The sequence below is a fragment of the Schistocerca gregaria genome, chromosome 8, assembly GCF_023897955.1.
Source record: "Schistocerca gregaria isolate iqSchGreg1 chromosome 8, iqSchGreg1.2, whole genome shotgun sequence".
Classification (NCBI taxonomy): Eukaryota; Metazoa; Arthropoda; class Insecta; order Orthoptera; family Acrididae; genus Schistocerca; species Schistocerca gregaria.
In genome coordinates this window covers 409769324-409792330 of record NC_064927.1, presented here as the reverse complement: position 1 = coordinate 409792330, position 23007 = coordinate 409769324, and the positions used below count along the sequence as shown (strand labels likewise).

The window sequence follows — 23007 nt, the reverse complement described above, 5'->3', positions numbered from 1 at the left end:
CTCTGTCTAGGAAGTTTAATCTCACATTTTTGTAAGTGTAAATTCATTCAGTCTGTAGCGCAACAGTTGCTCACTGAACAGACAGCTATGTAGCTCATTAATGCATCAGTGTCTATTGGTGACACATCAGGAGGATAGCAAGCTGCATATGTAGGATTGTCTGCTTTTACAGTTCACTCCTTCAGTTTGTCTCGATAGGATGGCTAGGATGTGTGCATGCTGTGTGCAGCCACAGGAAGAGCTGGCCGCAGTTCGCGAACAGCTGAATTTGCTCTTGGCTATGGTCAGTAACCTTCAGGCTGTTACCTCGGGGTGTAGCGTTGGTGAAGACTCTTGCACGTTGCATGGAACGCCTCAAGTGTCACTTGTTTTGCCCACAGAATCTGCTTCCAAGGCACCTCCTACTGCATCCGACGTGGTGTATCCACTCTCACAGCAGGGTTAGAGGCAGGGGGTGACACATTCGCATCACTCTAAGTGGAGGGCCAATGTGAAGATTGGTTGCCTGGCCTTGCCCATTCACCACCTTTAGTGTGGACAGGTGGCTGCTCCTTCAGTGGGGTCTGCAAAGGCACACAGAGGGAAGAGTTTGCTAGTTATTGGGGACTCCAATGTTTGTTGCGTTATGGAGTTCCTTAAACAGATAGTGTTCAGGGCTGGAAAGAAGGCCAATGTGCACTCAGTGTCTGCCGGGGGCAGGGGGGGGGGGGGGGGGGGGGGCTCATTGAGATGTGGAGGTGGCCTTGCCTGTGGCTACTGAGTGTGCAAGGTGCAGTCATCTGCATGTGGCTCATTTTGGTGCCAACGATTCCTGTTGCATGGATTCTAAGGCAATCTTCAGTTCATGCAGATGGCTGGCGGAGTTGACGAATACTGCTGGCCTTTGGTACACAGTGCAAGCAGAACTCACAATTTGTAGCATTGTTAACAGAGTCGATCAGGGCCTTTGGTCTGGAGCTGAGTGGAGGGTCTCAACCCAAGGCTTCATCAACTCTGTGTCAGTCTCGGTTGCACATTTCTATACATGCATTATCATGTAGGAATTTGTAGGACTCCCCTTGATAGGTCAGAGGTACACTACACAGAGGAAGCAGCTACTCAGATACCAGAGTACTTGTGGAGTGCACATGAGGGTTTTTTAAGGCTAAGCAGTAGTTTGAGATGCCCTGATGAACAATCGCCAGTCAATATGTAGCAAGAGAACTCAAATGGTGTTGAGAAGAAAAAGACTAACTGTCACAATTTTATCAGTAAATTGTGCAAGTATCTGTAGTTGAGTTCCTGAACTTACTGCCCTTCAGGAAAGTTATTGCACTCAAATTGTTCTTGGGACCAAGAGCTGGCTTAAATCCTAAGTGGAAAACTTCCAGATATTTAGCAAGTTGTTGAACGTATATCAGAAAGATTGTTCATTGCAGCTGACAAAAATATTATCTATATTGAGGTCAAAGTTCAGTGTGACAGTGAAGTCATCTGGTCACTTATAACAGGTGTAAGTAAAACCAAGTGAATTACTGGATGTTTTTACTGGCCACCCAATTCTACTGTGACAGTTCTAGAGTCATTCAAAGAACACCTACAGTCAACAGTGCGTAAATAACCAGATCATGCAATACTTGCGGGAGACAACATTAAAATGCTAAGTATGAGTAGGATTTCTATGGATTCATTGTGGGGCTACAGATACACAGTCATGTGAAATACTTTTGAACATGTTTTCTGCAAAATGTCTTGAGCAGTTAGCTCAGCAGCCCACACGCAATGGAAATATCTTAGACCTTGTAGCTTCAAATAGGCCAGACCTAATCGACTGTGTCAGTGTAGAAATGGGGATTAGCGATCATGATGTCATTATAGCAACTATGATTATGAAAGTAAATAAATCAATCAGGAAGGATAGGAGAGTGTTTCTGCTAAATACAGCAGATAAGAAGTTATAAATATCTCACTTAGAAGTCAACTGCCGCCATTTAGTTCCAGTAAACTGGATGTAGAGGAATTATGGGTAAAGTTCAAGCAGACTGTAAATCATGGTCTAGAGTGGATAAAGGTTGGAAAAGACCCATCCTGGTTTAATAAAGAAATTCAGTTGATGCTGAAGAGGCAGAGGCTGTTGCACTATCAGTTCAAAAGTGAACTCATAAATAATGACAAGCAAAGGTTAGCAGAGATTCATGAGTCTGTGAAAAGACCTATGCGTGAAGCATACAACAACTACCACTGTCACACCTTGGCTAAAGATAGCAAAATGAAAGCCAAAGTTCTAAATTTCACATTCACGAAAATGTTCACACAGCAGAATTTTACAAACATACCATCATTTGACCATCGGACAGACTCCTGTATGGATGACACAGTAATAAGCATACATGGTGTAGAGAAAAACTGATAGATTTGTATGCAAATGAATTAACAGGTACAGATGGAATCCCAGTTTGATTTTACAAAGAGTACTCTATGGCACTGGCCCCCCTTACCTAGCTTGAATTTATCGTGAGTCTCTCGTCCAATACCAAGTCCTACGCAACTGGGAAAAAGTGCAGGCGACTCCAGTATATAAGAAAGGTAAAAAAGTGTACCTGCAAAATTACAGACCAATATCCCTGACTTCTGTTTGCAGCAGAATCCTTTAACATATTATCAGCTGGAATAGAATAAACTTTCTTGAGATCGAGAAGCTTGTGCACACGAATCAGCATGGCTTTACAAAGCATTTGCTCATGCAAAACTCAGCTTCCTCTTTTTTCACATGATATACTGAAAACTATGGATGAAGGGCAAGAGGCAGATTCCATACTTCTAGATTTCCGGAAAGCATCTGCAGGCTGTTAACGAAGATACAAGCATATGGAATAAGTTCTCAGATGTGTGAGTAGTAAAAGACTTCTTAAGTAATGGAACCCAGTATGTTGTCTTTGATGGCAAGTGTTCATGAGAGACAAGGTCATCATCAGTAGTGCACCAGGGAAGTGTGAAAGGATTGATGTTGTTCTCCATCTACATAAATGATTTGGCAGACAGAGTGGGCAGCAATCTGTGATTGTTTGCTGTTGATGTTATGGTGTACAGTAAGTTGTCAAAGTTGATTAACTGTAGGGAGACACAAGATGACTTAGACAAAATTTCTAGTTGGTGTGATGAATGGCGGCCATTCCTAAATATGGAAAAATCTAAGTTAATGCGGATGAGTAGAAAGATCAAATCTGTATCATTCAAATACAACATTACTAATGTCCTGCTTCATAGAGTCAAGTCATTTAAATATCTGGACATAACACTGCAAAGTGATATGAGGTGGAACAACATATGAGAACTGTGGCAAGGAAGGCGAATGGTCAACTTCGGTTTATTGGGAGAATTTAGGTTGAATAGTTGGTTGGTTTAGGGTATGAAGGGACCAAACTACAGGGTCATCAGTCCCTTTTTCCTGGCGCAAGCAAAGCTCAAGGTACAAAAACACCCAACACCTCACCTAAAAAGAAAATGAATCAAACGAACAAAAAACGAGGAAGACATACACCACAAGGAAAAGTAGAAGAAGGTAATAAAACCATAGAGCATATGGTCTGGGCTGGCTGATCACAATAATAAAATAGGATGAGCCAGCTACACTGCAACACATTAAAATGTCCACTCCAAAAAGAAAAGGTGAGATGAATACATGTATGGAAAAGACGACCACCAAGACAAACAAGTGCAAAGAAAGTGTGACAGGGTTAAAATGGAGGAAGGGTGGCGCACTGCAGCTGTAGCGGTTACAAGCTAAGCACTGACAAACTTATTTGTGCTCTGTAATACAGTTATTAAATTTAATAGATTTCAGCGATGTTGCTTGCCGTTTGTGGCGAAATAACAACTTAATAAACTTTTGTAATCGTTCGCTTGCTGTGTTTTAGAGAGTTTTCAGTGTGTTGAAGTCATTAGTAATTTACGTGATTTAATTTTCAACTGACGTTATTATTCTTTCCAGTGAAGTATTTCAGTAAAATTTTCATTCAGTGTTTTAACTTCGCTTAGTGTTACAGTGGTAGGATTAATTTATTGGTTGTAGCTAATAATTTTGTGAAGTTTTGCTGGTAATGGTATCGGCTGTGTTGTAGTAGTATTAATACAAGTAGCTGCTTTCTTAGTAGGCAGAGAATTTCGAGACCATTATTGTTACTTCTTAAATAGTTCTACTGGTGTAACTGAACTCTGTTAACGTAGACGTATAGTTTTTTTTTTCAGTAATTGTAAAATTTACCATGAGTGAAAAGTGTGGGCTCTGTTGTAAGTTTGTGAGTAGTGGATTACGGTGTGGGATTTGTTCAAAGTATTTTCATTTGGGGGAATGCAGTGGGGAAGCCAGTGGTCATTTTAGGGAGATCCTCTCCTGTGAATGTAGAATCTGTAGTAGAAACAAGTTAATAGAGGAGCAGGAGCGTAAGATCTGTGCCCTTCAGGTGCAGGCAATGTATACCGCAGAGACAGGCTGGACAGTGAAGGGGGAGGCACGTTTATAGCGATAAGAAGTGCAATAGTAGCGAAGGAAATTGACGGAGATCTGAAATGTGAAATGATTTGGGTGAAGGTCACGGTTAAAACAGGCTCAGACATGGTAATTGGATGTCTCTATAGGCCCCCGTGCTCAGCAGCTGTTGTGGCTGAGCACCTGAAGAATATATTTGGAAAATATTTTGAGTATATTTCCCCACCATGTTATAGTTCTGGGTGGAGATTTTAATTTGCCGGATATAGACTGGGAGACTCAAACGTTCATAACGGGTGGCAGGGACAAAGAATCCAGTGAAATTTTTTTAAGTGCTTTATCTGAAAACTACCTTGAGCAGTTAAACAGAGAACCGATTTGTGGCGATAACATATTAGACCTTCTGGTGTCAAACAGACCCGAACTATTTGAAACAGTTAATGCAGAACAGGGAATCAGCGATCATAAAGCGGTTACTGCATTGATGATTCCAGCCGTAAATAGAAATATTAAAAAAGGTAGGAAGATTTTTCTGTTTAGCAAAAGTGACAAAAAGCAGATTGCAAAGTACCTGATGGCTCAACATAAAAGTTTTGTCTCAAGTACAGATAGTGTTGAGGATCAGTGGACAAAGTTCAAAACCATCGTACAATATGTGTTAGATGAGTATGTGCCAAGCAAGATCGTAAGAGATGGAAAAGAGCCACCGTGGTACAACAACCGAGTTAGGAAACTGCTGTGGAAGCAAAGGGAACTTCACAGCAAACATAAACATAGCCAAAGCCTTGCAGATAAACAAAAATTACGTAAAGCGAAATGTAGTGTGAGGAGGGCTATGCGAGAGGCGTTCAATGAATTCGAAAGTAAAGTTCTATGTACTGACTTGGCAGAAAATCCTAAGAAATTTTGGTCCTATGTCAAAGCGGTAGGTGGATCAAAACAAAATGTCCAGACACTCTGTGACCAAAATGGTACTGAAACAGAGGATGACAGACTAAAGGCCCAAATACTAAATGTCTTCTTTCAAAGCTGTTTCACAGAGGAAGGCTGCACTGTAGTTCCTTCTCTAGATTGTCGCACAGTTGAAAAAATGGTAGATATCGAAATCGACGACAGAGGGATAGAGAAACAATTAAAATCACTCAAAAGAGGAAAGGCCGCTGGACCTGATGGGATACCAGTTCGATTTTAGACAGAGTACGCAAAGGAACTTGCTCCCCTTCTTGCAGCGGTGTACTGTAGGTCTCTAGAAGAGCGAAGCGTTCCAAAGGATTGGAAAAGGGCACAGGTCATCCCAGTTTTCAAGAAGGGACGTCGAACAGATGTGCAGAACTATAGACCTATATCTCTAAACGACGATCAGTTGTAGAATTTTGGAACACGTATTATGTTCGAGTATAATGTCCTTTCTGGAGACTAGAAATCTACTCTGTAGGAATCAGCATGGGTTTCGAAAAAGACGGCCGTGTGAAACCCAGCTCGCGCTATTCATCCACGAGACTCAGAGGGCCATAGATACGGGTTCACAGGTAGATGCCGTGTTTCTTGACTTCCGCAAGGCGTTTGACACAGTTCCCCACAGTCGTTTAATGAACAAAGTAAGAGCATACGGACTATCAGACCAATTGTGTGATTGGATTGAGGAGTTCCTAGATAACAGAACGCAGCATGTCATTCTCAATGGAGAGAAGTCTTCCGAAGTAAGAGTGATTTCAGGTGTGCCGCAGGGGAGTGTCATAGGACCGTTGCTATTCACAATATACATAAATGACCTCGTGGATGACATCGAAAGTTCACTGAGGCTTTTTGTAGATGATGCTGTGATGTATCGAGAGGTTGCAACAATGGAAAATTGTACTAAAATGCAGGAGGATCTGCAGCAAATTGACGCATGGTGCAGGGAATGGCAATTGAATCTCAATGTAGACAAGTGTAATGTGCTGCGAATACATAGAAAGATAGATCCCTTATCATTTAGCTACAAAATAGCAGGTCAGCAACTGGAAGCAGTTAATTCCATAAATTATCTGGGAGTACGCATTAGGAGTGATTTAAAATGGAATGATCATATAAAGTTGATCATCGGTAAAGCAGATGCCAGACTGAGATTCACTGGAAGAATCCTAAGGAAATGCAATCCGAAAACAAAGGAAGTAGGTTACAGTACGCTTGTTCGCCCACTGCTTGAATACTGCTCAGCAGTGTGGGATACGCACCAGATAGGGTTGATAGAAGAGATACAGAAGACCCAATGGAGAGCAGTGCGCTTCGTTACAGGATCATTTAGTAATCGCGAAAGCGTTACGGAGATGATAGATAAACTCCAGTGGAAGACTGCAGGAGAGACGCTCAGTAGCTCGGTACGGGCTTTTGTTAAAGTTTCGAGAACATACCTTCAATGAAGAGTCAAGCAGTATATTGCTCCCTCCTACGTATATCTCGCGAAGAGACCATGAGGATAAAATCAGAGAGATTAGAGCCCACACAGAAGCATACCGACAACCCTTCTTTCCACGAACAATACGAGACTGGAATAGAAGGGAGAACCGTTAGAGGTATTCAGGGTACCCTCCGCCACACACCGTCAGGTGGCTTGCGAGTATGGATGTAGATGTAGATGTAGAGTTACAATGTGCAAAGGAGGAACTAGATAGATTGAGGAGGGTGAAGGGTGGTGCAGAATGGGAACTGGCAGTTGGCAAGAAGGTAGCTAGGAAGAGGAGGTACTCAGACAGTTTTATTTTGCATACATGCAATAGATACGACCAACTGTCAAGAGTTGAGTGGATAGGAGCCTCATGTAGCCATAGATGTAGGTAACTTGCAGCAGTCCTCAGCAATTAGGAGGCCTAGGTTAGTTGCAAAGTCTAGCAGAAAGAAGGTTATGCTGCTAGGTAGTTTCCACGGTAGAGGTGTGGGCCAGCAGTTGCAGGAAGTGTTGGGGAGTGAGTACCAGGTCACCAGCATTGTGAAGTCTAGTGCAGGGTTGGCTCAGGTGACTGAAAGCATAGGGGAGTTACGTAAGAATTTTACGAAAGAGGATCAGGTAGTGATAGTGGGTGGAGCAGGGAACAGTCTCGATAGGGACGGGGAATATGATGTCAGTGGTGACTTGGTTAAGATAGCTACTCAAACTGGTGGTACTAATGTGCATTTTGTGCAACTGTTTCAGCGTCATGATCAGCCTCATCTTAATGCGGCTGTTAGGCGTGTCAATGTGGGGCTGGGGAGGGCACTGATGGTGGAGGGCATGGATCACATCTCAGTGGTGCCAGTTGCGTCTATCAGTAGATAAGGTTTCACTAGGCATGGCCTGCACCTCAATAGGTATGGGAAGGGGAGGCTGGCTAAGCTTATAGGTGACTGGGTAGTGGTAGTGGTATCACTCATGGAAAAATTCCTATAGTAGTTGGTGTTACAGCTGCACCTTTCTTTAGACTGAAGTCAGCTGATAGGTATACCTGCTTAAAGGCAGTGTCTCTAACTAAGGGCTCACCTCCAGAGGATGTAATGTTTCCAAGTAGAGAAGGAATTAGCATATTTCATCAAAATATAAGAGGTATTAGAGATAAAGTTAGTGAACTGCTAATAGATGCTAACTCTGAAATTATTGGTATATCTGAGCACCACTTAAATAATTTGATAATTCAGATGCTTCCTTTACCAGGCTACAGATTAGCTGGCTGTTTCTCAAGGAGTCCCTTGCGGGGTGGGGGAGTGGCTCTGTACGCAAAAAACAGTATTTCATTTGAGACCACAGATGTATCACGACACTGCACTGAACAGATATTTGAAAGTTGTGCAGCATTAGTTGAATTTACTGAAACTAAACTTCTAATTGCTGTTGTTTATAGGTCCCGTAACTCCAACTTCAGAGCATTTTTGCTTAAGCTAGAGAGGGTTCTTGATTCACTTTGTAGGAAGTACCAGAAAGTTGTTCTATGTGGTGACTTCAATATTAATTTTGTACATGATTGTGCAAGAAAAAGGACGTTGGTAGATCTCCTAAATTCATATGATCTGATGCAAACTGTGTCTTTTCCAACTAGGGTGCAGGGGAACAGTAGCACAGTCGCAGACAATATTTTTATTCATTCTTCTTTACTAGATGGGCATTCCGTTAGTAAAAGGGTGAATGGCCTTTCAGACCATGATGCACAAATTTTAACACTAAAAGGTTTTTATACTCTAACCAATGCCGTATTTAATTACAAACTACGTAGGAAAGTTAATCCAACAGCAATAGAGAGTTTTTCAAATCTTGTCAAGGAACAAGAGTGGCAAGATGTTTATAGTGCCGATAATATAGATGATAAATACAATGCTTTCCATAACACATTTCTCATGCTCTTTGAGAGTTGCTTTCCATTAGAACATTCTAAATGGGGTATTAGCAGTAATGGACAGCCCGGTTGGCTGACTAGTGGGATAAGGATATTATGTAGAACAAAGAGGGAATTATATCAAAATGTTAGAAGTAGTCACAATCAAGCTACAGTAGCCCATTAGAAACAGTATTGTAAGGTGCTTAGAAATGTTATTAGCAAGGCAAAAAGTATGTGGTATGCAAATAGAATAGCTAATTCACAGGATGAAATTAAAGCCATATGGTCAGTTGTGAAGGAAGTGTCTGGTCAGCAGCACAAGGTTGACGATATAAAGTCAGTTTGCAGTAATAATATTTCTGTTACTGATAAATCAGATATATGTACAGTATTTAACAATCATTTTCTGAGCATTGCTGGTGAATTAAATAAAAATTTAGTATCTACAGGAAATCATATAAATTTCTTAGCAAATGCCTTTCTGAGATTGACGTCTGAAATACTCCTCTGTGATACAGACAAGAGGGAGATTGAGACAATATTCAAATCACTGAAGACTAAGGACTCTCATGGTTATGATGGAGTGTCTAGTAGAATATTAAAGTACTGTGCAGCACATGTTAGCCCTTTATTTAGCCATATTTGTAACTTTTCCTTTAGGAATGGTCAGTTTCCTGAGTGATTAAAGTACTCAGTAGTAAAGCCGCTTTATAATAAGGGAGAGAGGGATAATGTAGATAATTTTAGACCTATTTCTATGTCATCAGTGTTTGCAAAAGTTATCAAAAAGACTGTGTATGCAAGGTTAATTGATCATTTTATATCACATGATTTGCTGTCAAATGTACAGTTCGGCTTTAGAAGTCGTTTGACAACTGGAAATGCTATATTCTCTTTTCTCTGGGAGGTACTAGATGGGCAAAAAAAAAAGTTTCGAACGCTTGGCATATTTTTTAATTTAACAAAGGCATTTGACTGTGTTGATCACACAATATTGCTCCAGAAGTTGGACCATTATGGAATAAGGGGAGTAGCTCACAATTGGTTCACCTCTTACTTTAGCAACAGGCAGCAAAAGGTCATTATTCACAATGTTGATAACGGCTGTGATGTGGGATCTGAGTGGGGTACTGTCAAGTGGGCGGTGCCTCAGGGATCAGTGTTGGGGTCGCTCCTGTTCCTTATTTATATAAATGATATGCCCTCTAGTATTATGGGTAACTCTAAAATATTTCTGTTTGCTGGTGGCACTAGCTTGGTAGTAAAGGATTGTGTGCAACATTGACTCAGTTTCAAGTAGAGCAGTACATAACCTCAGTTCATGGCTTGTAGAAAATAAACTAACATTAAATCACAGTAAGACTCAGTTTTTACACTTCCTAGCACACAATTCAACAAAACCTGACATTTTAATCTCACATAATGGGCATATGATTAGTGAAACTGAACAGTTCAAATTCCTAGATGTTCAGATAGATAGTAAGCTGTAGTGGAAAGCCCACATTCAGGATCTTGTTCAAAGACTTAATACTGCCATTTTCACTATTCGAACGGTATCAAAAGTGAGTGATATTTCGACACGTAAATTAGTCTACTTTGCTTATTTTCATTCACTTATGTCGTATGGTATTATGTTTTGGGGTAACTCTTCCCATTCTAGAAAGATATTTTTGGCTCAGAAATGGGCGGTTCAGGCAATTACTGGTGGGAGTTCACGAACCTCTTTTCACAAGTCTGGGTATTTTGACATTGGCCTCTCAATATGTATATTTCTTATTGAAACTTCCTGGCAGATTAAAACTGTGTGCCCGACCGAGACTCGAACACCTGGTACCCACAAGCACATCTGATCGTCCAGACTTGGGAAGGTCATGTACGGCACCCAATGATCGAGACGTACCTCTCCCAAAATGCCTGTTTCTGTCTTTTTATAAGCTGGCGAATGCGAGCATGGAGCTCTTTAAAAGCTATTAGGTGCTCTAGGGAAGGGTGCCACTTATGTCGCTGTAGAGCTCACCAATGCTCTTTAATGGCCTCAGTGATTTCCGGCGAACACCAAGGTACTGACTTTCACCGGGGCCACCCTAAGGAAGAAGGGATCGTGTTTTCCGCTGCCGAAATGATCGTTCTAGTGACCTGCTCAACTATCACATTGATGGTACCATGTGGGGGAGATTCAACGGTGATACCAGAGGTAAAAGCTTCCCAGTCTGCCTTGCTAAAAGCCCATCTTGGTAGATATCCAGGGGGATGGCGCTGAGGGAGTGACAGGAACATGGGAAAGTGGTCATGGTCACTACCACACAAGTGATCATGGGCTCTCCAGTGGACAGATGTCCTGGGCTGCAGAGGGTTAAATCAATGGCCGAGTAAGCGCCATGAGCCACACTGAAATGTGGGGGCCCTAGTATTTAAGAGGCAGCGATCGAGTTGAGAAAAGAAAGTTTTGACATCTCTACCTCGGCCAGTAAGCACAGTGCTACCCCACGAAGGGTTATGGGCGATAAAATCTCCCAAAAGTAGGAAAGGTTTAGGGAGCTGATGGATCAGTGCAGCCAATGCATTCAGAGGTACTGCACCATCTGGAGGAAGATATATGTTGCAGACAGTTATTTCCTGTGCCATCCTTATCCTAACAACCACAGCTTCAAGAGGGGTTTGAAGGGGCACAAGTTCACTGCATACTGAGTTCAGGACATAGACACAAACTCCACCTGACACTCTATTATAGTTGCTATGGAACTTGTAATATCCCTATAGCCGCAAAGGGCAGGGGTCCACATTGCCAAGAACCAGGTTTCCTGGAGGGCAATGCAGAAAGCAGGTGTAAAGTTTAACAGCTGCTGTAGCTCACCCAGGTGGTGGAAAAAACCAGAGCAATTCCACTGGAGGATGATGTTATCGTGTGGATGGGAAGGCATGAAGCATGCAAGGAGGCAGGTTATGCCTCAGGGTCACCTGCTGCCACCAATTGTGTATTTGTATCCATCCCTATTGTGTATGAGGCATTAGTGAGATCCAGGTCTTCAGGGGATGCTGAGATATCCACCTCATCCACAGGTGCAGCATTGATAGTGAGTGGCAGTGGTGGGGCCACCGGAGGGTCCTTTTTCTTAGCAGACTCCTTTGTTTGCTCGCCCTCTCGCTTCTCTTTAGAGGCTTGCTGGGAAGACTTCTCTGAAGTAGCTTCAGGCATGGAGGAGAACCGTGAAGCTCTTCGTCCAGCAGCTTTTGGCTCATTTAGCCAATGGCAAGTGTCTGCTGTGGCATTAGTGGTGACCTTGGGAGAGAGGGTCCCAAGGGACCTTCCGGACGAGAGGAGCCGGAGGAGGCTGCTGCTTCTCCGGCTTGGGGGAGGGGACCGATGCCCCTGCATTGGGGGGTCTTGCTCCCAAAGTAGGTACTTTGGAAGCAACAGAAGGAGATTTTCCCCCTACCAACAAGGGGGGCAGATGTATTCTGGAGTCTCGGAGTGCCCAAAGTTTGTGGCACAGAGTGTAGTACGACTGGTACTTGTGATGGTGATGGTAATGTAGCTGCAGAGTATGTGGATGTCAACCGAAAGAGGCATAATCGTTCAAATTTACGTTTAGCCTCTTGGTAAGTCAACCGGTCCAGGGTCTTGTACTCCACGATTTTCCACTCCTTTTGTAGTACTGTGCAGTCTGGCAAGCAGGAGGAGTGCTGCTCTCTGCAGTTGATACAAGTGGGAGGAGGCACACAGGGAGTATCTGGATGCAGTGGATGTCTGCAATCTTGACACGTGGCGTTGGAAGGGCAGAGGGAAGATGTGCCCGAATTTCCAGCAGTTAAAGCACTGCATAGGAGGAGTGATGTATGGTTTAATGTCACAGTGGTAAACCATCACCTTGACCTTTTCAGGCAATGAATCACCCTCAAAGGCCAAGATGAAGGCACTGGTAGCAACCCTGTTGTCTTTGAGTTCACTGTCAATGTCCCAGATGAAATGAATACCCTGCCGTTCTAGATTGGCGCAGAGCTCATTGTTGGACTGCAAGAGGAGTATGCAATGGAAAATAATCCCCTGGACCATGTTGAGGCTTTTATGGGGTGTGTCAGAAACAGGAATATCACCCAGCCGGTCACAAGCGAGTAACATCTGGGATCAGGCTGAGGATGTTGTCTGAATCAAGGACTGCACTGCTTATCATCTTGGACAGCGCTGTCACTTCTCCAAACTTATTCTCAAGATGTTCACCAAAAAATTTATGCTACATAGGTAGAAAGGAGACCCCGTCCATTCTGTTACAAACTAAACACCAAGGCAAATATTTCTCTTTTTTCTGTAGCCTTATGTTCCTCCCAAGCTGTAGCAAGGAAGGGAAACAATTTAGGGTCATATCTGTCAGCATTGTCCTCGATCTTGCCCTTCTCAGAGACTGCTGGTGCCATAACATCACCAACAAGAGATGACTTAGTCCGCTTCATTGTGGGTCATCCGCCTTGATGCCACCCACTCCCATCAGGGCCTCTCCCTACGGGCACCACGCAGCCACAGGAAAGGCCACCTGGCATGATGGCTGTTGCTGGTAGTCCTGATGCCCCAGGAAGACAGGCATCTACTCCTTGGCAGAGGCGGGGAGTTTACTGATCAGGCATCAGCAGTGCAATCCCTGTGTTGTCAGGGAGCTACCACCAAATGGGTGCATGACGGCCCGAACACAACGGACTGGCTACCGTGGAGGATATCGGGCGCAGAGAAATCCATTACTGTCATGGGGGAGAAAGAGGACAGGAGACAATGGAAGAAGATTACAAAAGTGTCCTCGTCCAAATAGTTGAATTGTAGGTGGAGATGCAAAGCCGTGACTAGAGGTTCAAGAGATCGAATCTAAGGGCACTATGGATAACTCATACAACACATAAGGCATCCTTTCCCATATGGCTTGCACTTCTGTAGAATCTGGAATGTGGCAGGTCAAACCATAAAATGGGACTTGAACTTATGGGACTGAAAAGTATGAGACACCTTTTAGTCACCTCTTACAACAGGCAGGTATACCTCAGGTCTATTGTAACCCCAGAACCGCAGTGGGAGAGAATTTTGGAAAGTGTGGTCCATCATTAAAGGAGACTACATATAGGATGTAGGTGCAACCTATTCTTGAGTACTGCTAGAATGTTTGGGATCCATACCAGGTCGGATTGAAGAAAGACATCGAAGAAATTCAGAGACCAGCAACTAGATTTGTTACCAGTAGGTTTGAACAACACTTAAGTGTTACAGAGATGCTTTGGGAATTCAAATGGGAAACCCTGGAGGGAAGGTAACATTCTTTTTGAGAAACACTATTGAGGAAGTTTAGAGAACTGGCATTTGAAGCTGACTGTCGAACGATTCTACTGCTGCCAACATACATTGCACGTAAGGACCATGAAGATAAGATACAAGAAATTAGGGCTCATACAGAGGCATAAAGACAGTTGTTTTTCCCACATTCTATTTGGATGTGGAACAGGAAAGGAAATAACAATTAGTGGTACAGAGTACCCTCCACCACATGCTGTATGGTGACTTGTGGAGTATCTATGTAGATGTAAACGCAGGTATGCCAACAGTGCTGCAATTTCTTCAATTCAAGGGCCTTCAGCAGGCTTATTTCTAATCCTAACTGTTGTCCGATTTCCTCATTTCTGTGAATTTTATCCATAGTGGATGCTGTTGCATTGTTACTTTCTTACTTTATCCCCTTTTTTGTATTCAACAGAGAAGAAAAGAAAAACTTTATTTCTGTTGCCTGTTTATTGTTTTAATTCAGTCCTATTACTGCTGCCTCTTTTAGTTCATGAATTAGTACAGGTAAAAGATATGTTTTGCATATGCTGATCTTAGAATCTTGTACAAATGTTTAATCCTAAAGTATCTGAAAAACTGCATCATAGAATTTGGAAGCTTTTCATACTCTTGTATCGAATCTCTTGGTATGTGATGTTATTTGACAAAACAGCACTAAGTGCTGAAACTTGTCTCTCATGTTTATTCCTTATCTCAAAGGCTTAGGTGACTGCTATAGTGTTCCTACTCAGCACCAAAGCAAGTCTTGTTCTGATTACTTTAAGACCCATTTTCATGAATTCTTCCCCCAGTACTTAAGTTTAGTTTGTATCTCCACTTCTGTCTCATCCCACATTGTTATATAACAATATTTCACTGATTTCTGTATGATTCTGTGTGGCAGGATGAGAAATTTTCACTTTGCTTCTTATACAAATTAGTGTTAAAGTAAAAGGACAAAACAGAGGGGAGAGTTATTAACAGTTTCATTCACATTCAGTCTATTTTTTGCTCCGAAATATCTTTATTTGATACAGACCCCATGCTGCGGAATTGTAGCTGGAAACTGGCGCAAGAGAAGCAATAGTAGTCGGCAATGTTCCATTGTGTCTTCACTGCGACTTGCAGTCTGCAACAGCAACTCATGCTGCACGTCTGGAAGTTATAAAGAAAATTTAGTACTGATAAAGAAGATGTTTTAAATGGCCAGTATTTAACCTATGGTGTATTAAATGATAAGACTCATACTGTTGCACTATAATCACAAAGAAATTTGACGTAACATGCTCTAAAATAAATCTTAAAATCCCTAGCATAGGTGAATTGTGACTTACTCATCTCATAACATACATAAACTAACCATTTGATGAGAGTACAGGAGACATATCAAAATATGGTTACTACAATATCTCTGATATAAAGTTAATAAGCAGTGTTTAATTATTAATGTAACTTCTTTTGTGAGAAGCTAGATTTACATATTCACATAAAAAGATAACTGATAAACTACATCCTGCTCAAATATTCAGTTCATTGAAACTTCCTGGCAGATTAAAACTGTGTGCCGGACCGAGACTCAAGGGCGAGTGATCTACCAACTGAGCTACTCAAGCATGACTCACGCCCCATCCTCACAGCTTTACTTCTGCCAGTACCTCATCTCCTACCTTTCATATCAGCGCACACTCTGCTGCAGAGTGAAAATCTCATTCTGGATTCAGTTCATTGTTCATGAACTCTTCAGCTGTGTAATAGCATCACTGAAGCAGAGTATCATATAACTTACTTTTTAGTGAATCTAGGTTCAAGCTTAGAATGTTCTTGGCTTTTAGCTTGTTGTAAATTTTCATTCCCATGTACTGGAGAGTCTGAGCATACAACTTTAAACGATGAGCAGGGAGCATCAAATTTTCTTCATTTCTTATATTGTAAGTGTGATCAAACAAGTTCTACTTGCATAATTCTAAACTGCTACACAAAAAAATTAGTATGTCATAACTATATAGTGAGGCTACTGTTAAATAATGGGTGACATGATTTCTTGGATGCACAGCACACGTTTCTAATAATTCTTTTCTGTAATTTCAGTATGCACATTAAGTTGCTCGAATACAATACCATATCTTATAACTAACTGGAAGCAGCTATGGTAGGTAATTATTCCTGTGTCCATGACAGTGGTATTAGCTAATATTTGCATTGCAAATGCAAAACTACATAGTTTGTTTACTAGATATTTCACATATTCGTTCCAATTTAAATTCTTGTCTAGGTTTAATCTTAAAAATTTCGTGGAATCCACTTCTTCTAGATTTTGTGGTTTATTTTGATTTCCTGGGGTGTTTATTGTTTTGTTCTGATCTGGATCACATGAGTTTTTGGGATGTTCAGGGTTAATCCACTGAGATGAAACCGTGTTTCTAAAGGATATATTGTATTCTTGATGTAGGTAGGGATAGTTTCTGGCTCATGCTCCTCAATTAATACAGATGTGTCATCTGCAAATAAAACAGATTGATTGATAAGTAATTAATGTAGAATAAAAACAAAACAGGTCCAAGGGTAGAACCTTGAGAGACGCCTTGGGCTATTGCCTTCCGTTTGGAAGAATAATTTGCTACATTTCTAAAGACAACCACTGTCTGTTTCCTGTTGTACATGTATGAAGTAAGCCAGTGTAGAACACTCCCTCTAATTCCATACCTGTGATGTTTATGGATATTTATTTTATTTAGCGTATGGCATTTAAGTACATTTCAGTATTGGATCACGTTATTCTACATTACATAACATTACATATATTCACAGACAAACATCTAGTCCTTGTATATATTCAATGGATTTTTGGAATGCCATGAGGATTTCTTCAAAGTCCCCACTGAACGCTGTGGCACTGCATTCATCTCTGATGTGTTGGATGGTCTGCTTAGGCATGCAGCAGTCACATGCTGGCGAAGACAGCAGTCCCTATTTGAAGAGTGGGTCAGCATATCTTCCATGCCCAGTACTTAGGTGGTTCAGAGTTAACCAGATGTTGCGGGGCTGTTCAAACCCAGGAACTGCTTCAGTAATACAGGCATTAGGTGGCAAGTTGTTGGGGCATTTTGGAGCCATTCTCTTCTCCAAGAGTTGATGTCAGTCCCAGTGAGGCCGTCAAGGGCAAGAGGAGGATGTCTTGAATGAAGCCTCTTGATACTCCGATCAGGTATATCGATGTGTACCGGCAGTTCAGGGTTTGCTTCAATCTTGTTGTATTTCCTGACCAAGATTCCTTCTCATCATATTTTTGGGGGAGGTATACAACTCAGGACAGGTAGCCATATGCTAGGTGTAGACCTAATGGTTTCTGAAATAATGCGCACGGTGTTCTTAAGTTTGACATTGATTTTGTTCACATGACTACTGTTTAACCATACTGATGCACAGTACTCCCCTGCAGAGTATACCAGGCTCAGCACAGACATCCTCGGAGTTGTTGCCGTTGATCCCCAGGTGGTTCTGCATAGTTTATGGATGAGGTTGTTTCTTATTCTCACCTTAGCAGCTGCTTTTGTAAGGCGTGAAGGCGTGATTTAAACAACAAGGTTCTGTCTAACGTGACCCCTAGGTACCTTGGCTCCCTGTTGTTGTTGAGGCATGTGTTGTCAAGGTATACTTCCACAGCTTTGTCAGCTTCTCTGTTATTGAGGTGGAAGCAAGTTACTTCTGTCTTTGTGGCATTAGGCCTAAGCCTCCATTTACGGAAGTATGCTGCCAGGGCAGACAGAGCGGATGTCAGGGTTTCTTCCATTGTATCAAAATCCATTCAGAAAGCATTCTGACAGTTCATCTAGAGTTTTCTTGTTCTGATGTTTATTTCAAAACAGTACTTCTTTTTCATTTACAAGCCTCATACCTGTAGGAATATGGCTGAACATATCTCGCAGAAAAACCATATTTGGATCACCACTGTCACTTCGCAATGCCGATGTAATTGCTTCAACTTCGAGCCATAGCTCAGCTTCATCTTGAAACTTCTGAAAACTGAAAGAACAGCTCAATTAGACTAACGCCAACATGTGTTTCATAATTGTAAGACTGCAATAATGACACTCACATCTGGCTTATGCATTTTGCTGCTTCTTTTACACTCCTCGCTGACTTTTCAATCTGGTACGCTTCAAACTGCAGACATAAAAAAGAAAATTAATTTTAATCAAAATTAAATGTTAATACGAACAGTAAAAATGAAAAAAAAAAAAAAACTTCTAATGCCGCGCAATAGAGAACAATAAATACATGATAGATCAACAGACTCCTTCTAAGGATTCCAGCAACATCAATTCATAAATTGTCCATGTTGTTTCTTCCCATATTTTGGTGAGGTATCAATGTGTTATGATTCACCCCCTTACACCGGAATTTGTGCAGTCTGTAGCACCTTCACTTAACACTGTGCAAAAATGTATTTTCAGATGGTGTTTGGGGAATACTGGTAAAATGGTTACTCCTTTCATTCCAGTTTCATGGCAAATGTTCATTGTGATTAAAAATATCTTCAAATGGCACTTCTTAGGACAAAGTTGTCAATCATATGTAGAAACATAAATAGACAATGTCACAACAAATGTGACAAGCCATGTATGTAGTATTCCTAGCAGCCAAGTAAGTCACTAAAGCAACAGCTAAACTAGAGCACAATATACACTTAACTATCTCAATATTAGAAAAGGATGGACTGCTGCTCACTATAGATCGGACACTATGAGCTGATGAAAAGACTCTCATATAAATTTTTGGCCAAAGCCTTCTTCACAGAAGAGAAACATACACACAGTCACACATGTTAGCATATCTCAAACACACATGACCACTACCTCCGGCCACCCCGGCTAGTATTATCGTATTAACATTGAGATAAAGACCATGCCAAATATGAGGGGTGAATAAACAGTAATGCCTCTACCTTCGTTAATTGGGTTTGGATGCAAATATTTTAATAAATCAAATGCAGAAATAATCCTTAGAATGTGATCTTTAATTACCAATATTCACTTTTCCACATAATCTCCAGCCAATTGGATACATTTCTGCCAACAATGAACAAGTTTTCTGAAGCCATCACAGAAGAAGTCAACACTCTGTTTCCGCAACCACAGTCTCACAGTTCTCTCAACGTCTTCATCAGAAGCATAATGATGTCCCCGCAGATCGTCTTCCATCATCGGGAACAGATGGAAGTCGGACAGTGCTAAATCTGGACTGTATGGAAAGGAGTCACCTTCATTCTGGTAATGCAAGAGGATTTCCTGACAAATTTCAAGTCTGTGTGCTTTCATTTCAGGAGTCAGCATCCAGGGTACCCATCTTGCACAGATCTTCCAATAGTCAAACAAAGCAATAATGTGACCAACACGTTCTTGTGAAATGCCAACTGCTTGCAATTTCTCCTGAATCAATCTGTCAACATTTTGCTTGTGAAACTTGGTGGTTGCTGTCAGAGGACATCCAACTCTTTCTTTGTCACGCAGGTCAGATATTACTGCCTAAACATCTTTAAACTGACTCGCTCAGTGACACACAGTACTCACAACACCACAATCACCATAAACTGCTTTCATTCTTTGATGAATTTCCTTTTGTGTGACACCTTATGCTCACAAGAATTCAATGACTGCATGTTGCTTAAATCACACTGACTGACCGTCTGCACAGGGTTCCATACTTTACACTGTAACAACACAACCATTCAACACTAAGGTTTCTTGCCAACGGGAGCTGTAGAGAAGAGGCTACGGAACAAGCCAGTACCTAACGCATATCAATGCTGCCAACTGTTGAAGAGTTACAAAGGTGGAGGCATTACTTTTCAGTCAACCCTCATAAATGCTAGAAATTATATTAGGCATACATGTTCCCTTGAAAAGGGAATTTTGCGAGTCACATATTTACACAAAAATATATCACTTGTCATTTCATCAGAGAAAGAAGACAACAAAGCCAAATTAATTGATGTCAATGAATGTCTGCAGAACTTTCACGACTTTTTTTTAAAAAGAAGGGAAAAAAAATTGGTTGTGTTCAATCAAAGATAGCTACACAAAATTTCAGTATTTGTATTTCATAAGCCAAATACCTGAAGTAATGAAAATGTTGAAACATGTTTGCTTCTTCAAAAGCAGGTTTCCACATTAAAAGACACTGGGCCATCCAATCAACTTTTTACTAAGTAGTTGGAGCACTGATGTTCCTGATGCTTGACTCAGCATCAACTCAATGCACTCAATGCATGGTGAGAGTAAAACTAGTACTCTGGAACACAGCAGGTACATGTGAGCCAGGTATAATCTATTAGCCTGACTTGTGCAGTGGCATATTCAATCGTTACAATGATGCAGACTTTAAAAGGTGCAACAAAACTGGTCAGACATTATCTGGTGTCCTTGTTACTCATGCAGGCAGATCTCTCTCTTGAGTCAGCCAATGACAGGCAAAGGTTTCCATATCTGCAGGTGTAGCAGATGGTACCTGCAACAGGAGCTGCTAAGGAAACAATTTATCTGTATAGAGTTTTTAGAGGTACGAGAAAGTTTGCGGAATTTTCAGTCATCAAGGATGATAACATTATAGAAATGAATTGAGAAGATCAGCCTTGCGCGTGGAGTTTCAATGAAGCTCACAATTTGCAGCATTGTCCCCAGAACTGGTTGTGGCCCTTTGGTTCTGTGTTGAGTGAAAGGGCTAAACCAGATATTTCAAAGGTTCTCTGACAAGCTTGGCTGCCACTTCCTGAACTTGTGCCATATGGTTGAGAACTGTAGGATCACCCTAAATAGGTCAGGTAAACACTACACATCAGAAGCTGCTATTCAGATAGCTGACTGTATGTGGGGTGCACACAAGGGCTTTTTAGATTACGCAACTCTCTATCCAATCCAGATAATTATAGCCGCAGAAACCCATACGCTTCAGTGTATGATCGAAAGAAATGCCTCCCACAGGTGAGAGTATTTAAATCGTAATGCTAAATTGATGAAGTATTCACAACAAAGTGAAAGAGTTTGGAGCACTCATGAAAAGCAGTGATGCTTAACTGATACTAGGTACATATAGCTGGTTGAAACTTGAAATTGATAGCAGTGAGACTTTTGGGGAAAATTTACAAGTATATACACACAAACCAAAAAACCGTTTTGCATTACCTCGGTTCCAAGAGTTCCGGTAACTGTGCAGAAAATTGGAATAGACATCAACATAAACATCATTTCCACCCTTTTTATTGTTCATGAAAGCCACACATTGCATGTTGTACCACCATATAGTGAGGCCTTCAGAGGTGGTGGCCCAGATTGCTGTACACACTAGTACCTCTAATACCCAATACTACGTCCTCTTGCAATTGACGCATCTCTGTATTCGTCGTGGCATGCTATCCACAAGTTCATCAACACACTGTTAGTAAAGATTGTCCCACTCCTTGACAGTGACCATCTGTTCTAGGCAGAGAAGGCGTTCTGTAATGTTTCAAAGTATGTCTTCTCTCACCCAACATTAACAAAGCTGTGATTATCCCATTTGTTTATTGGACAACTTAAGTCTCTTCTGATAATTAGAGTATGACAGGGGAACTTGCATACTAGCGAACTTAGGTTTCCTTGAAAGTTTGCGGTTGTATCAAAAGGGAGTCTGGCGGTTAACAGAAGGATCGAATTACAATTTTATATCCAATCATGATACTAAGTCTCGTCCAAAAAATTTCGCATGTTGCATCAAATTCTATCTCAATAGATTGTGAGTTTCTTATCTACTAAGACAAATACACATCATCCGTTACTCATTAGCCTGTACGCTATCTTCATGAAGTCACACGTAAAAGCCGACGTATTGTACCACAACTAACATCGGTATTCCCATCCTATAATCAGCATATTTAAAATTAAGATCAGCTAGTCTGTACACTGACGAAGCCATGGAAAACACAAGATTGTCACTTTGCTGTCATAAAATGTGTGTTTCATGTTGAAATGGGTCATTATTTTTCTCTATCTTCTCTTATTTATACAAGAGAAAGTCTTAGTGCGTTTAATTTAGTAGCGAGCAAGAGCGGGTAGCACTTCGTGCTAAGAATAGCATCTACATGTATAAGTACAATTGTTTCTCCAACAACGGTTGACTGTGAAGAAATGTTAAGTGCAAATGAATTAAACTGCAAACTATTAAATTTAACTGTTACCTGAACACCAAAATTGTCTGGGAATAATGTTTTTGCCGTTATCATCCATGACTTCGCTTCATATCGATTAAAACTCAACGATTCTTTGGCTCTCTCAACCAGATATTCTTCATCCGAAAGCGTTTCTGGCACTAATACCATTGTCGGCATGTTTGTTTTTAAACGAATAAACACACCCACATGTGTTTTCTATTTACAAACTTACTCACATAATATCTATGACAAAACTTTCAGAGATAACTGATGCCACATTTGATATTGAAGATCGAAGCATACGTGACAAGACTGTGGTATGGAACCACAGTCTAGACTGTGATAGAACTTAAAACAGTCAGCAATATGCTCACACATGCTGTCAAGGGATTGCTATGGAGCGAAATGGGACGACAACGTCAAAGTTACACAGAAATGAAATTTTTTTGTTGATGTTAATCAGTGGACGTTGGTGTCGCCTATTAACATTAGTAGTTAACCTAGTGTCGTAGCGTTCACTCTTTGCTATAAAAGTGAATTCCATGTATTTGTGTCTTCATAGTCCTACTTTTTATTATTTGTTTTCCTTTCGCCACAGGCTAAAAGAATTTAATGACGACGGATATTATTCCTATAAGAGATCGCGAAGACAACATTAGACTCTAGGCCAATTCACAATGGCCGCCACCGCACGTCAAATCGTTTCACAACTCATTTCAAATGACGTAGTTCA

The 23007-nt window shown here is 41.2% G+C and overlaps 1 protein-coding gene across 2 annotated transcripts in view; it reads right to left on the bottom strand.

Annotated features, from left to right (window-relative positions):
- LOC126284579 (integrator complex subunit 10) overlaps positions 1-22675 on the bottom strand; it is a 106850-nt gene extending 84175 nt beyond the window's left edge. Inside the window, exons 1-4 of one of the 2 annotated variants that reach the window (XM_049983600.1) lie at positions 22302-22675; positions 18186-18253; positions 17985-18112; positions 15129-15244 (exon numbers count right to left, since the gene is read on the bottom strand). In XM_049983600.1, coding sequence (XP_049839557.1) covers positions 15129-15244; positions 17985-18112; positions 18186-18253; positions 22302-22451 — 462 coding nt within the window. In that variant the 5' untranslated portion in view covers positions 22452-22675. Of the gene's footprint in view, positions 1-15128; positions 15245-17984; positions 18113-18185; positions 18254-20204; positions 20354-22301 lie in introns of those variants that run through there. The other variant, XM_049983601.1, reaches the window with a different exon arrangement.
- Positions 22676-23007: the final 332 nt, after the last annotated feature.